Below are 16,437 nucleotides of genomic sequence, written 5' to 3' on the forward strand. Positions count from 1 at the left end.
CCATAAAAAAGATTATGATCTGTTCAAAATGTTAAAATGTTTTTATTTCGTTGTTTTGCTTTGATTTTACCTCATTGCTGATAATAGCCAAGTAGATTATATGTAATCACCATTAACACTATATCCCCTTTAAACAAAAACAAGTAGTTTATTTGACATTAAAGACAATGTCTTTAAACCTAAAAGTCAAGGATGATACAGGATAGTTAAGTGCAAGACTTATTGTCTACATTGTAATGTTCAGTAAAGCAAAGTTACAGGTCACTGTGACTCCTACTCCCAACCTTCAACCTTGTTATAGGCCTACAACAAAACATAACCTCTAATCTACATGATAATTGCAAATTATCTTATCAGTACAGTAATAAATTGTGTTGTTAGACAACAAAATGAACTCTTAAAATAAAAATTAATTTTTGACAGTTTTTATTCTGGCCCGCGGTGCATGCTGGGAGCAGCTAGTTGGCCTTGGAAACATGGCGTCGCACTGACAGCTGGGAGACTGTCATTATCTTCTCCAGCCACTGACACAGCGCCCGGGCCGTTAGCGGAGCTGACTGCGTTCACATTGTAACTGTGAAAAGCGCTTAACTACAAATGCAGTCTTCGTCCTGAAAAGACTGTCGTTTTAACGGTGCGGCGCAATAACGGATTTAGTACTGGTGTCACGCCCACTCCGCTCGGTAACGTTATAACGATAGCGTACGGTAAGTTAGCATCGCTTCCAGCTAACCAAGCCAGACTAGCTAGCAGCAAACGTTAGCACGACACGACCACCCATGTTATGTGAAGAGAACCGGCCACTACTGCTCGTTCTCTGCTCGGCTTACCTCGTTAGCTTAGCACGAGCGTTAACGTCTGCCCCGTCTTACACCAACGTCAGATAAGACGGCGACAGTAACGACAGTTATGTTATTGTAGCTCACTAGCCGGCTAACTAGGGCGTTTCTGTCATTCTGTCACTGAATTTTTAATGTTCGACCCCTTTGGCATCACTGTCGGAGGAGAGAGCGATGGGCTCCGGGGCTGTGGATTCGTCCCAGTGGCTTTCGGTGAAGGAGGAGACCATTTTCCTCCACGACGGACTCATTCGGGTCACAGATCTGGCCGAACTGCCCAGTGAAATTGGAGTGACAGAGCAGGGGGACACCGAGCAAGAGGTGGGTGTAAAGCCATCTCTCTCTCTCTCTCTCACACACACACACACACACACACACAAAGGTTTATATATAGAAACACAGACGCACTGCTATGATAAGGGTGTATTTGTGTATAAATGTGTTTCACTGTCAGCTGCAACACACCCTCAGTAACAACGGTAGAGCTAACGTTAGCAAGTTTCCTGCCTTGCATGTTATTGACCCACTGTCAAGAAAGCGACCGTTGTCAAATCACTTCCTGCCATCTCTTCCAAAATATAAGTTCTGCAAACGTACCCCTGTAATGTAATCACAAAGGCAGCCATTTGTAGTGGTAAGAAACTGTAAGTTCATATGGTTTCTTCTAATGGAATAAGTTATATTTGATCTGCTATCTAATATTGTTTTTAAATATCTGCATGCACACACTGCATGTGCTCGGGTGTCAAGTTGCAAAGTTTCAACTTTATTAGCAGTGCCAGTGCAGCAGGCAACTTCTCAGATTGCACCACACAGTGGACATCTCTTTGGATCTACAAATGGTAGTGTGGATATCTATTTTGTACAGTTTATGTTGGAGACCAGTGCACAACATGTACTGTAGGCTTATAGTACGTAAAACATACCCCACATGTTTGATAATTGAAGATGACATAGCTCATAGTATTTCAGTAGTGGAATTACAGCTACATAATCAAGTATTTTATGATCACTGTCAATTGTAGCATACTCTATAGTGATCATAACAAATAACTCATGACTCATGTCATGTATTCTTGTTCTCTAAACACAAAGAAGCGATGTTACATCAGATCAGATGCTAGAAAAAACATTGGATACATGCTATGTGTGGCCTGTATTGGTTTTTGTATACTTCAATATTTTTTCAACATTTGTTCTTGTGTAGCATTTATAAAATAGCCCCTAACTTAAAGTGTTGTGCCTTGTGCCAGGCTGTGTTTAATGCTCCCTAACATTGAGCGCTTTTATCTGGAATGTAGGCTTTTATTTTGAAGGCAACACCTAGGAACCGGACATGTCTGTTGTTAGATTGCAGAAACTTTACAGTGATGCTGATGGAAACTTCGAGCTAACAATGTTACATCCTCGATATCCCCGTGCGCTACCATGTAATAAAGCTTGATCTAGTAGTATCCACCAGTCTGTGGAGTACATTTGCCGCAGTCATCATGTCACATGTCCACGAGCTGGGGTCTAATGCCTGGTCGGTGGTAGATAATGATGTGGCTGACAGTGATGGTTAACCACTTAAATCAATGATACTTTATGTTGGCTATAATATGGGTAGTGCCGTTATCTAACTTTTGCTACTATTGCCATTGCTGCACGTGTCATAGCATTAATATTTTAACCCATTTTCATAAAATAATTCAGTGGCATGTTGGCACACTTCCACAGTTTATAGTGGGAAATGTTTTTACACAGGGAGTAAGCTGAGATAGGTGCAAGGCTTGTTGTGCTCATCCACAGACACTGCCTGCTTGATTTTATTTTTACAGTGTGGAGCATGCAGCTGTACACATTCAGCTGGTTGTATCACTAAGTAACCTCTTTTGTCCTACCCTATTGACCAAGTTTTTCTAACTGGTGCCAAAAATGTTTGTTATTTGCCTTCCTCCAATTCAATGCCACATCATATTTAATACTAGTAGTATTTGTAGCATAATAAGCAACGTCTATTCTATTAGCAGTAGTAAAACTAGTGTTAGAAACACAACAGCTGCAGATGGCTACTTTACTATTCACCCATCAACCACATGCTGTTCTGATAGAAGTACATATGCTCAATCAGCAGCTCCAACAGATGACAAACTACTGGTTAATTAATTAATGAATGTGAATGGCAGGTTTGAACCCCTCACTCTTTTTTTATTAGTCTTTTTGTTAAGCTCAACAACAGACATGCAGTGCTTCCGAACCTCTGCTTTTTGTTTAAGCTGCTGTAGGACAAGAAGAAACAATGTGGATGTACTGAAGGCACGATAACTGACAGCTGTACATGATATACACATATATGTACATGAATTTAGGGCTGTTTTGTACTTTTACATTGGTCTAATCTTTGCAGTATTGTAATAGTGCCAACTGTGGTGACCTACAACAAGGTACCACAAGCTATATGTGTGTATGGTTGTTAGTAGCTCATACCAAAACATATTTATCCTGTTATTCCAGGTACATGTTTCTGATTCTCTACATTTCCTTCTCCGTGCCGTAGGTGTTGTGATGCTGACTATTTTTATCAGCATGCAGCATTGTTTTGCAAAGCAAGGTGGAGAAGGCCCAGCATCCAGTTAAGGAGTGTTACTGTAACATTAGTAGCATTTCTGAAATTTAATCAATATAAATTGGGCCTGCTAAATGGTATAATGGATTTTTTTTTTTCTAGTTCATGATTCGAGGGCTACAGAATGTAATCAATATCTGAAATGCTGCCTAAGTGCACATGAAGCACATTGTTTCACTTGTGATAGGCTATCCCGAATGGGCTTTGCTATCTCTGACCATTACTTCCTAGGCTAAGGAACTGTAGACACAAGGGTTTATCCTGTGGAAGTGATTCAGAGTGTTATTGTGGAAATGCTGTGAATTCTACCGCTACAATATAGCTATGTTAGAAATAATTAGCTTAGTTTCAAACTGAAGTGTTGGCTGCATATTAGCCTACAATGTAGTAGCATGTATCTTGTAGACAAACTGATTGTTTTTGACTCTACTGACTGTAGACCAGCCTGACATCATTTAAAAAGATCTTAATTTTCTCGCTGTGTAGGCTTATTGAGTGTTGATAAAGCCGAATGTTCTGCCTAGTCGACCTGAATCAGTTAAAGTAGAACGTTTTCACTACCCTAAATTTAACTCCATGTCAGTTAAATTTGAATTATCCACTGCTGTGAGCTTCTTTTTATATTTGAATTCCTATTTCTGTGACAATATTCCCTCTAAGTTGGAATTTCCTCTGAGGAAACGCATTGTGGAAACTGCAAATGGTCACACGTTTGACTGCTGTTGATGTAAATGTTTCCTTTTCTTCTTCGCTATATTTCCCTGTCCTCCAGATTCTAACATTTGAGACGAAGAACCCGGTGGAGCTTGCTGAGCGACTGCGTGCTGTCTGTGGAAATCAGAGCAATGCATACGCACGCCTGCTGGAGTACCGTCTCAATGCTCTGCGTGGCTTGTGGGGGGCGCAGCGGCAGCTGGCCCTGGAGGAGCAGCAGGAGCGAGAGGGGACCGGAGGGGCCGATGAGGAGACCTTGGCCTTGCTCAAAAGACAAGGTCTGCTCCAGCAACCCGAGCAGGCACCTTTCACCTCCCGTGTCGGTCTGCTGCTGGTCTTTCCCCTTTTGCAGTCCCAGACTCGCAGTGACCCTGCGCTCTGCGGCGTCACAGCAGAGGTACTGCTATCCTGCCTCCGGGACTGCCAGCCGCTCAGCCTCAGCAAAGAGCCCGCTGACTGCCTCAATGGGCTGGAGGGGCTGCTCTGCTCCTGGCTGGAAGATGGTGCCCAGGAGTCAGGCCAACCACAGGGACAGGCTCAGACGCAGATCCTCCACACACACAGACAGAGGGAAAACGCTGCTGCTGCGCTCGTGGCACTTGCCTGTGCCAGGTGAGGCCATACATTCTCTCCTCGCTGTCCCACCTTCATAGTTCTTAGGATCTCTCTGAGGGCTCTGCAGTGTATTAAACAAACAATAATCAGTCAAGGGTTATTAGAGTAGTCAAGTAAGTAAGTAAGCCAGTAAGCAACAAGAAGTCATTGAGAAATTAAAGCAGTAAAATCAAATGTGATTAAGAAAGTGTCTTAATGAAAACCCTGCTTCGTTACTTACTTACTTCGTTAAATAAGTAAATCACTGATCAACTGATTAGTTTCTCTCCTCTCTCTTTAGTGTACATGTTACATGAATGATCATGCCTGATTCAATGCTCAAAACCACACAACACCCACTGAAGCAGTCGCGTTTCGATGTTTGCACCATTCAACAGACGATTAGTGAAACATTTTGCTGATTTGATATTTGTATACATCCTTAAATTAATGGGCATAAACAGACTTTCCTGCTCTCTTATCAGCTCAGTGGCAATGCAGTGCTCTGATGTTGTGACCTCAAACGAAGCTTCCTGTAGTCTGACCTCTGCTCTGTTTGAAAGTGATACTTGTACAGATGAAAGTGACTGTATTGCCTGCGGCTGTAGCTTCAGCCTTTATTCTACAGTTTGTGAAATTAATGGGGCAGCAGCAGAGGGCCCTTGGGAGAGACAGGGCCACACAGTAAGGGGTGGCGCTGATTCTTTTTATAACCAATATTTTTCTTGTTCTTTGCTCACTGGCAAAAAAAACAACGATAACAAAATAACTTATCTAATCTAATATAACTGGTTTGTCACCTAGCCCACAGAAGAGCAGAATGCGCTTGTTTCTTTTTGCATTTGTGCCTGAACTCTAGCTTCTGCTGGTGACAACTGATCTTGACTTGTCAAATCCAGAACTCTCCGCTCTTTGTTCAGCCTGTGTTGAGGCTGAGAGCTCTTTGTTGTGGAGAACCATCCAGCCCTGGTGCCTTTTCACCAACAGTGGGAGCTAATTAAAGAGCTATCAGCTTTACTCCCCCCTCATGGGGTCGGTTAGTAAATTCACAATGTGAGAGAGCTAAGTAAGCAAAGAGACTGCACAGCCATGTCCTTTGACATCGGTTGTTGATAAGATGTTTACATATTGAGGCGGAGCAGCGCACTCATGACTCATCTGTGTCTGTCGCCTGTCTGTACAGCACATGGCAGGATTTTCCTGGATTATCCCAGTCTCCCAGGAACACCGTGATGTGTTGGTGATGCACAAATCAAAATCCACTTTTTAGTTATCTCCCTTGCTGCCACACACATTTGGTGGCATGTGATGTCAATGATGTCATCACCATAGAAATTGTAATCAATATCATCTTGTCGCTTTCTGTCCCTCCATTTTCTTTTCATGCCCTGTTGGAGACGTTTTTCAAAACGGCAGGAGCAAACCTCTCTTCTTCTGCATCAGAGAATGCCAGAATAGCACTTCAGTAGACCTCTGCTTGCTTATATCTTCTCCCTGAATACAGAATTACTTGAATGTGTTCAATTTTGGAAGAGGCAAAGCAGCAAATGAACTCTACACAAATAGTGCACACAGTACACAGTAGGTTGCTCATTACATCCTGCTGAGAGTCGCAGTGTAATATAATCTCTCTGCTGCATTTCTAATAGAAAACACAATGTCAAAAAACATAGCCTTAAATTCCCAAACATTACAGCGGCTCCTTTCCATAATTCAAGCAGAGTATTATTCCACTTACAGTTACAGTAATGCTTAACAATGAGCTTTCACGAGGTCTCACGACTAATCAACTTCTTCTCCAGGGGATCTCTGAAGACCTTCATCCATACAGTTCACCTGCTGCAGAAACAAACCGATCTGGGCCAGCTCCCTGTGTCAGATGTCCTCTACAGGTGAGGGCACTCTTTGTTTCATGTGAAAGATAATTATTAGTAACTTTCCCAGTGTGTAACCACTCTTCTGCTTCAGGCTTTTGCTCCTGGAAGGAGGCCCAGGCTCTCCATCCTGCCTCCTGGGGGGCAAACACAGTGTGTCCTGGGGTTTTGAGGACATGCTGCCCACACCGGATAATTCTGCTGGAGGAGCAGAGAGTAAAGGTAAAAACCCTTCTACCACCTCATCCACTCCCATGTCGATAGCGTCCCCTACTTTTCAGTACTATTATCTATCATCTGTCTGTTATTGCCCTTATTTTGAATTATTTTTGTGCTTGTGTCTTGCAGACACCGACCTAGGGCGCTGTCTTGCCACAGACGGTCTCTATCTGTATACCACTAACTCCTCTGGGAGGGGACTCAGCAAGCTTGGCTCTGGTTTACATGGGACACTGAGGTAATGTGAATCCCCTTCTCGCCTGCCTTTCTTTATCTGCTGCGTGAGCAAGGAGAAAGACAGAGGGAGAGGGTGAAACACTAAAAATATCCCTTATCACTTACCCATCCCATGGCACAGTGTTATTTCCTGGACATTTTTAAACCAATGTCTGCAGTACACAGTCCCATCCTCCCCAACTGTCTTTGATTGATTGGTTGATTTTTAAAAGGGGCAAAAGGACGTTGTGCGCTCTGCCTCTTAATTCCACGCTGTGGTAGAACATTTTCCAATTTGTAAGCAGAGGGCAGCTTCCTTCTACAGAGTTCATAGGTCCCAGAGTTACTTGCAGAAAAGATAAATGATCCATTTAGGCCCGTGAGTTAGTTAGTTGTATAGTACAAGTAGTAAACAAACATGAGACTCAGCGGGGACCATACTACAGCAATAACCTATAGCAATTAGAACAAGTCTTAACAATGCCAAACAACTACATTTGTAGACCCACAACAGCTTTGAACTAGCATCAACGTTTTTCTTGGAGGACATACTGAATATAATTGTCATCGTCAGAGTTGAATAGGGTTCACAACATGCTTAATTCTGTTGATAGAATTGTCGGCAGAGAATGTTTAGACAATCATTTTGTACATAACGTATACATATGATGTGATTCTTCGTTGCTATTCAACTTATTTTACAAAATTTTGCATCGAATCCAAAGTGTCAAGGGTCCATCTTTAAGTCTTTAGATCATGTAAATAGATGCTCTGTGTTTGTGTTTGTGTTTGTGCAGGGGTTTTGTGTACTGTCGAAATGAAGAGTTGGAGCCTGGCTGGGTGGTGTTCTGCAGCGGTCGCCTCCTCCACCGTCCCTCCTCGTTTGATGCCAAGCCTCATCAGCTGTGCCAGGTCATTGACCCATTCACCCTCCAGGTACTGTATACTCTCAACCCACAAGTCTTTTGATTCTGAATCAATCGGTACATTTGATTTGATGCATGTTATTTTCAACAGTTGTCTCACATGAATGCTTATTTATCATTTTAATGCATTTTTAAAATGATTTGAACATACAAACAAGGCATGAAGGCTCACAATGAGGCAGCACTTCTCTCTATTCAGGATGCAATAAAGCCACAATGCAAATATAAGAGATGAAGATAATCATGTATAACTTTGTAAGAGGACAGGGTGTTATATAACCGCTACGTTTACGCCGTTTAAAAAACAAAACAACCAGCTCTTGTGTGAAATGACGAGCATAGCCATAACCAAGACTAATGTTAACTTGTTGTCAATGTTGCAATTTTCAGGTGTGCCAGATTGTGCCCATGCCAGCCCACCACTTCCCTGTGGGCAGCAGCATGACCACGCTGCACCTCTGCTCAGATGGAACCTACCTGTACTGGGTTTGGTCCCCAGCCAGTCTTAATGAGAAGACACAGAAAGGCCACTCTGTCTTCATGGATGTCTTCCACCTGTCTGTGAGTACTACAAGCCCTGCAATGTACATTACTCTTACTTTGTGTCTGTCTGTGTTCCATATTTGATGTTTTCTCTCCCCCCCCCTGTCCACGGCGCAGACACAGACAGGGTTGTGTGTTGCAGACATCTTGCAGGAGAGGGTTATTCTAACTCGCAAGGAAGGCGAGTCTTCAAAGTGCTTGAATGAGCTTCTCTTGAGTCGAATGTCACGCTTCCGGGCCTCCCATTCTGCCACATTGGCTGCTCTCACAGGCTCTGCAATCACCAACACTGTCAAAGAGGAGCAGTCTGGTAATTCATCAGCAGAACTTATAGTCATCCAATTATCATGTATGCTTTAAGTGAAATTCATGTTGGATCTCATGGTTATTAAATATTTTTCTAGTGACACTTTTCTATGTAACTCTTTTATAGCTGTCAACACTAGCTGTGGACTCCCTCTAAAGACCCTGAGAAAGACCCCTATGTATGTGTGTGGAACCTACCTGGTGATGCTGGTCTCACCTCCTGGTGTATCTGGGAGCTCTGCCACACGCTCCCTATTTGGAGGTACCAGCAGCCTGTCCTCTCTCAAAAGTAAGAGCACATACAGACATTTGTAAATCATCGATGTTTTGTGTCATAACCTCTGAGAGTTATGCAGAGATAATGTGAATAAATGTAAAGATGCATTACAAAGACGAACATGTTAAGTCCCAAGTAAGGATTCATGATAGTTATATTACATTTGAACACACACAATGTTTTAATATAGACATTTAGTCAACAAATTGCATTTTGTGTGATTTTAAGTAATCAAAAAGTTTTTGGAGAAAAAAAACCGACATCATCAGTAATGAGTTTATTAACAAAAGTTCACTTTATTTCTGGTCAGTATTGGCCTCCAGCCTGGTTTTTAACCTGGCTGACGGCCAGTTCAGCAGCCGCGCAGACCTCATCGATGCTCCTGGCAGTTCCCTCGGCAGGGGCGCCCAAGTGGCGGGGCTAGGTGAGCGCAACGTTTCTCAAATTCTACTCTTATGTGTTGAACTCACAGAGGATAGTCACACTTCACTGCCAATTTAAGTAACTATATCATTGTGTGATCTTTGGCTTCATAGGAGCATGTTATGATGCACTGAACAACTTGATCTGGACCTGCTCCAGTGATTACATAGATCAGTGGTGCAATCCTGGGAACCAAGCCTTTCATCATGTGTGTCATAGGCTCGGTGTCAGCCATGTCATCAAAGAACCCAAAGGTAGAACAATAATGCACCGAAACCATCAGATGCTCTTTGTATCGGGTCAAGTAAGGGATTTAAACATCTACAAAATGTGTCTTTTCACAGAGGAAACGGTGGCCACTGGCGAGGTGATCAACCAGCTACTTCATCATGTAGGTGCTATGTGTATCCATCAGCTCAACCTGCTGGCAGCCAGCAGCAACAGCCTGCCCCTGGGGGCCCTACTGGGTAAACAACATCCCATCGAGGCCCGTCACTTCAGCAGCATCTGTGACATTATGGAGAAGGCCATGGTGAATGGAGATACCTGTATCATCCGCTGCATCTTGGTGGTGTTCCAGGTCAGTAGAGTAGAGTTGCAGCTGGGGACAGTTTTGCAGAAAATGACTCATTTTCTGTGTTTTTGAGTTGTGTTGTTTTGTGTGTTGTGTTGTTTTGCCTGTGCAGGTCGTGTTTAGGTTTTTCAATCCTCAGTCGGAGCAGAATAGGGAGAGTGTGCGTCGTTCAGGCCTACTCCTGTGGCAGCTGCTCATGGCGCCAGTGGATCAGATTGGAACAGAGATTCAACGAGAGGTGTGCCTGGCCATCAGGTAAGTCAGACATTCCACATCAAGTCCAGTATACTAATATATATAAGTATATAAAACAAGTTTTTAAAATTGTGTTTTGCATTATATTATATTAGATTGACTTGTCCTTCTCAGTGGAAAATTGTCTTTGGCTTTTCTCAAGTACAGCAGAGGTACATACAATACAAATAACACAACACACCATCAAAAACATACAATTATACAGTGTATAATATACAATATTGCAAAGTGTTTGCAGTCATTCTGTGTCCAATGCCTGTATTGCATAGGGAATTAAAGACCTCTTATATACAGTATGTTCCGGCCGACCTTTTAACAATCTTGGAGAATATGTTTTTGCTCCTTGCACTCCAGTTGCTGTACTATGCTGTATTTTTATATGAAATGAATGTCATGAAGAAAAATGCTTTTAACCAGGCTTCTGTATGCCACTTCAAGTTTGTGTTGGCTGACACGAAAGCTCCTCAGCTTCCTGATTTTTAAAAACGAACGCTGGAGTAGCTCGCTTAAAGCTCTCAGAGTTCTTATAAAAGTTAGGGTCTGATCAATGATTGGGCCAAAGTACTACTTCTCATACAGGCTGATAATTGAGAATGACGGGCAGGATGTTACTGGTTCCACTTGTTTGTTTTGGCCACAATCATTTCCAGTTAACTTGCCTGACTCCAGTCCTGAAGTACATTGATCGGGCTAAAATATGCCTCATGTTTGGTATTGTCTTTCAGGAGATGACCAACAAGGGCCCTGTCATCAGCATTATGAACAGCTGGACATTTCTGCTGTATAATCAGTTATTATGATGATATTTAAATGAGCCTCCTTTGTTTACCTCCTCTCTGTCTCTGCAGCTCAGGCCTGAATACTTTGTATCACGGTGAGGCTGAACTCAACAAACTGCTGAAACTGGTTTTAACTGAAGGTGACGATGACATTCAGGACACTTTGAATATAACTGGCACCTTAGCTGTGGTCAATACTAATATTCTTGTCTTTGCGTGCGACACTCAGGTGAAAGGAATAGTGGCCTGTCTCAACTCCGTGACGTCATCCTGACCAACTTGGCAGACCAACTGCAGAAGAATAGATTTGGGAGTGAAGAGGATGACCACTACAGGTCAGTTGCTATTCTGCAATGTCATTTCCAGCACGGAACAATATCATGTCTTATGATATACTTGTTAAAAGTGATAGAAACGTCTCTCTCTTTTACAGATTGAATGATGAGCTGCTGCATTGTATCCTCAAGACTGTAGTCCGGGAATCCTGCCTCGTCATTACCAAATGTCAGACTGTCGCCCGAGACGACTTCCAGAAGCTGCTCTCCACTGTGCCAGTATGACCATCAGTTCAGCAGAACGAAATGCCATCTGTGTTGATTAAGATCCCATGTTTTGTGAGATCGCACTGGTGTAAACTTGAGATTGTTTTCCCTCTCTGTAGGTGGTCTCACCTAGTCTGCGCTACCTCATGGCTGTTCAGAACCACCTCCTCAGTAACACCATTCTTATCCGTCCGGATGATAACGACGACAGTGACAGCTCCATACAAGGGGAAACAATGAAGGTACAGGTAAACACCCCCTTTAAATACCCCTACCTCTGTGCATGTGGAGTCCGTTAGTGTGTCTGTCAATAAGAGACCAACGGGAGATAAATGTTCTTTTAACGGCACTGCAGTGTCATTTGTGCTCATTGCTGTTTTAATGGTGTCAGTTAACTCTACTATATTAACTAAGGACGTGTTGTTTCTTCTTCTCATCACTAACCCTGCTTCCTGATTAAAGGACAGTCTAATGTAAACAAACAGCTCAGATTGTGCTAATATATGGAGTTTTATTTTAGAAGAGTAGTTTTTATAACTTCCATATTGCATGTAAGAGATGATCATCGCAAATCTTGAAAGCAGTGTTACGTTAGTTTGGGTATATTTGTACGTGTGTGTGGTCCTCAGGAGCTACAAAGCAGCATCCTATCCCTGGCAACCAAGATCCTGGTGGGATGTGATGAAGTGCTGGAGACTCTGCAGCAGGTGACCACAGCTCTCATTAACAGTGACATCGCTGACAGAGAAACCAGGTGAACTTTTAACTGCTTCTTTTTTTAAGTACTTTTAAAGGTTGCTGCTGGATACCTTTTTTTTTTTTAAAGGATTGTATTTTATTATATTGCATTAGCAGACTTTTGAAGTGAATCTGTAGTGTCAACTGTAATTACCATAAAACCATAATGCAACTGACAAACAGAAAACCAGACACGATGTTCTCTTAGTTGGCTCTAATGCACTATTTCACCGTGAAATAAGATTTCGCTAAACCTTGGTGATGTGAGAAGTGCGTGAGAAATCATTTATGGACGCAGAGTTTAAAAATCACTGTGGCTTTGATCCATCATCTTAACATTACATTGTTGCCTTCTCTCTTCTTCTTGTTCAGGTTGAAAGGACTGGAACAGGTAACCAAGGCCACCATGCTTGGGCACCTGCTGCCGGTGTTGCTCACCTCTCTGATGCACCCCAACCTGCAGACCCTCACTCTCGCTGACGCCCTCATGCCTCAGTTGGTGCAGCTGGTCCTCTACACCAGCCAGGTTGGAGTCTTGCCGGTCCAAAAAGCAATTCATGCTGTGAATTAAATGTTTTTCCCTGAGTAGAAAAAGCAGTCATCAATAAAGTATTTATTTCCATTGTTTTTCAGACTGCCCTGCTGCTTAAGACTCAGTCCCCACTTTTCACTGAAGAGCCTCCACCTTTGGGTGGCTGTCTAGGGCCGGGGGCGAAGGCATGTGCTGCTGATGACAAGTACGTTTTCTGAATGTTAACTACAAATATGCAATGAATCCATCTGATTATATACTATATATCACTTTGCTGCATAATTTAGCATTTTAATGAAAAAAAATCTCATTTCAACTTGATTATAAAGGGCATGTGGTGAGGTGCCAGCTGTTATTAGCTGTTCATTTGTTTCAATCCGTGATATTAGAATTCTTGATGAACGTGAGGAGCCCGGTTTCCTGACTGGGCTGAAGATCCCTGCCCCATGGGCTGCTGGGAAGACGGTAGAGACCGTGCACCCTGTGAGGGACAATTACAAGTTCAAGGAGACGGTACACATCCCAGGAGCCCGCTGCCTGTACCTTCGCTTTGATTCTCGCTGCTCATCACAGTATGACTATGACAAGGTACCGACGCTCGCTATACGCTGACTGTAGGCACAATGGCCTTCATACGTTTGTATCTCTAACATACATGTGGTGTAGCACAGCTGGGGAGATTTTACACTAAATGTATTCTCTGGTGTTTTAGTTGGTTATCTATGCTGGTCCCAACACCAACAGTCGTAAAGTAACAGAGTATGGAGGGAACACTCAGGGATATGGCAGTCGCAGTGTCTTGGGGACAGGATGGCCCAAAGACCTCGTCAAGGTAAAATAACCTGTATTTGCACAAACATACACGGTGAACACTTAGTGTGCACATACAGTCTGGAGGAGCTACATTTTGTTCTCTGTCTCCCTTCAGGTTGAAGGAGACACTGTGACGTTTTCCTTTGAGATGAGGAGCGGACGTGAACACAACACCCCCGATAAAGCCATGTGGGGGTTCTCCTGCACGGTCAGAGCTCAGGTAAAACGTGGCGGCACTCTCCCAAACATCTGCAGTTGCTGTTGTGTAATCACACTGGCAGTCAGTGTGGAACATGAAGAACAACTGCTAATTTTGAAGATGTCATTTGCTTTTACCTTTTTTAGGAGTCGTCTGAGGATGTATCTGGAGGCCTCCCCTTCCTGGCAGACCTTGCCCTGGGTCTGTCAGTGCTGGCTTGCTCAATGCTCCGCATCCTGTATAATGGGCCAGAGGTGACAAGAGAGGAGGACGCCTGCCACGACTTACTCTGCTCAAAGCTGCTGCAAAGGTGACACAGCTAAACGAAAATACCAAATAAATGACTCCCCAGTGATTTCTGTGTGATTTTAAAATATAGTACAATTTAAGAATTGACACGATCTTCAGTGCTATGTAGTTGAACACAGCAAACACTGATGACAGACTTTGTTTTTTCTTTAGGTGTCAGTGGCAAGTGGAAGCAAATGGTGCAATCTCACCTGCCCTCACGCCCAGCCCTTCACCTCTGCCACTCACTATTGAGGAGGACCGGGAGTTCACCTACCCCTCCGATGTGCTCATCCCACCCCCGGGCCTCATGCCAGGGACCTACTTTGACTTGCCTCGTATCCGCCTCCCTCCAGGCATCATGGGTAGGCTGCGAGAGGTGTCTGGAAGGGCTCGACCACAATTCCGTCCTAGCATCAAGTAAGAGGGTCATGCTGTCGCAGTATCGAGCATGTGACATCATTCTACACAGAAACAAAACAACAAAATGCCGTTTTTACAGACAACCAAAGAAGCTTGTTGTGGGTTATGAGGTTATATTTCTTTAAACTTATAGCGATGTTTTCTTATCAAAAGCATAACCTTTTCTACTCGACCCTTTTTCTCATAAGGGAGGTGATCAGGCCAGATGTTATGGAGGAGGTTATCGTATCCTGTGTCATAAAACACCTTAGCCTGGTGGATGCCCTTCAGTCACTTGTCAACTACCAGTACCGTGAGGATCATGCAGAGGAGTACGACCTGGTCTGTAAGATCATGGCCGAGACCTTCAAGAAGATCAATGCTATGGAGCGTCAGCTGCAGGTGAGCTTCTGTTAAAAACTAATATGCTTTGAGTTACTTGCTATTAGTGGAAGATGCACATTATGCATGTTTGTCATTTTCTGTTTTTAATGAGGCTGCTTAAGAACGTTCTACATTAGATGGTTTAATTAAGTACTTCCTGTTGTCTACAGGGAACAGGATTAATAGAGAATTGCTTTTGCGTGGTCTTGTTGGGAAGCTATATTTATTAACGGCGAGGAAGCGGATATACTAGGCATATTTGTACTACATTATAATGTCTTTAATCTTCAGGATGCTGCTGAGAAGAAATGGGAGATATTTTCATTATGGGCAGCATATTAAACTACAACCTAGTCATATGAGGTATAATAAAAATACTAAAATTGGTTATTAATCAAAATAAAGATGAGGCTAAACGGAAGAAAAATGTAATCCAGCTACCAACCTGAACAGAAATAAGAAGTGGGAGTCTTGCTCTGTTTCTAATGATCTCCTGTGTTGCTTTCAGAGTGTTGCAGAATTGGAACAGAAGTGGCAGAATGAGGTGGAGGAGGCCCAGCAGGGAAAGCTGGAGAACAACACTCCTTTCTTTCACGACTACCACTTCTTTGAGGTACCCTGCTCCATACACACAACTGTTCCCCTAGAGATTTATACCATTACAGCACAATTTGCTTTGATATTCATAATGTATTGTTTTTTTTTTTATACCAGAACAAAATTAAGGAGCTGGAACTACTCTGCTCCCTGAAGGAGGTCCCCCTCGATTTTAGTGATCTGGAAAACGTTGTCCTTGCATTGAGGCAAGTAGTTAAAAAAAGGATCCTAGCACTTGGAAGTGATGTCATGAGTCAGTTCATGCAGTAACATTATGAATCTGCACCTACAGGGAGAAGTTCTTTCAGGAGGTAAACACCATGCACCACAGAAGTAGCACTTCACTGGCCAAAACTAAGGCACTGGTGAAGAGTCTGATGAACCGTACTGAGCTGCTGCTCCATGTTACCATCGCTCCACATTGCAGAAGCCTAGCCACCACACCTGCAGGCACACCAGGTCCAGGTACTTATCCTAGCGGTCGTCAGTTGTGTGGTGTTTCCCACAGACATCATAGTGACAGCGAGTTTGATTCTCATCTAATTCTTCTTCTTCTTTTTTGTTCTTGTGGCAGCCTCTAAGTCAGTGTCAGACGCCAAGACGGTGATCCCCATGGTGAAGCAGCCAGTCTTTCTACGCAGCATGTCGGCACCCTCTGACTTGGAGATGATTGCTAACCAGGACTTGGAGTTCACACATGTGCCCCAAAGGTATTTGTCTATTTTTGTTTGATTGAATTAATCTTTAAACATTTCTTAAGGGAACTTAAATTTATTGCTTTATTTGTTACCTTTT

General features: G+C 43.1%; 1 protein-coding gene across 1 annotated transcript in view; it reads left to right on the top strand.

The window, feature by feature from the left end:
* The first annotated feature begins 452 nt into the window (after positions 1-452).
* The window catches only part of LOC115013266 (probable E3 ubiquitin-protein ligase HECTD4), a 34,680-nt gene continuing 18,695 nt past the window's right edge, over positions 453-16,437 (top strand). Inside the window, 30 exon segments of the mRNA XM_029439414.1 lie at positions 453-1,160; positions 4,220-4,773; positions 6,558-6,647; positions 6,724-6,851; positions 6,978-7,086; positions 7,862-8,000; positions 8,381-8,551; positions 8,651-8,843; positions 8,967-9,128; positions 9,427-9,540; positions 9,653-9,793; positions 9,884-10,119; positions 10,226-10,368; positions 11,217-11,287; positions 11,377-11,482; positions 11,581-11,701; positions 11,809-11,937; positions 12,319-12,443; positions 12,800-12,953; positions 13,061-13,164; positions 13,349-13,547; positions 13,672-13,791; positions 13,888-13,992; positions 14,118-14,281; positions 14,434-14,679; positions 14,871-15,063; positions 15,554-15,658; positions 15,760-15,848; positions 15,935-16,107; positions 16,217-16,352. Coding sequence (XP_029295274.1) covers positions 1,014-1,160; positions 4,220-4,773; positions 6,558-6,647; positions 6,724-6,851; positions 6,978-7,086; positions 7,862-8,000; positions 8,381-8,551; positions 8,651-8,843; positions 8,967-9,128; positions 9,427-9,540; positions 9,653-9,793; positions 9,884-10,119; positions 10,226-10,368; positions 11,217-11,287; positions 11,377-11,482; positions 11,581-11,701; positions 11,809-11,937; positions 12,319-12,443; positions 12,800-12,953; positions 13,061-13,164; positions 13,349-13,547; positions 13,672-13,791; positions 13,888-13,992; positions 14,118-14,281; positions 14,434-14,679; positions 14,871-15,063; positions 15,554-15,658; positions 15,760-15,848; positions 15,935-16,107; positions 16,217-16,352 — 4,667 coding nt within the window. The 5' untranslated portion in view covers positions 453-1,013.

This window comes from Cottoperca gobio, chromosome 9 (genome assembly GCF_900634415.1).
Source record: "Cottoperca gobio chromosome 9, fCotGob3.1, whole genome shotgun sequence".
Lineage (NCBI taxonomy): Eukaryota > Metazoa > Chordata > Actinopteri > Perciformes > Bovichtidae > Cottoperca > Cottoperca gobio.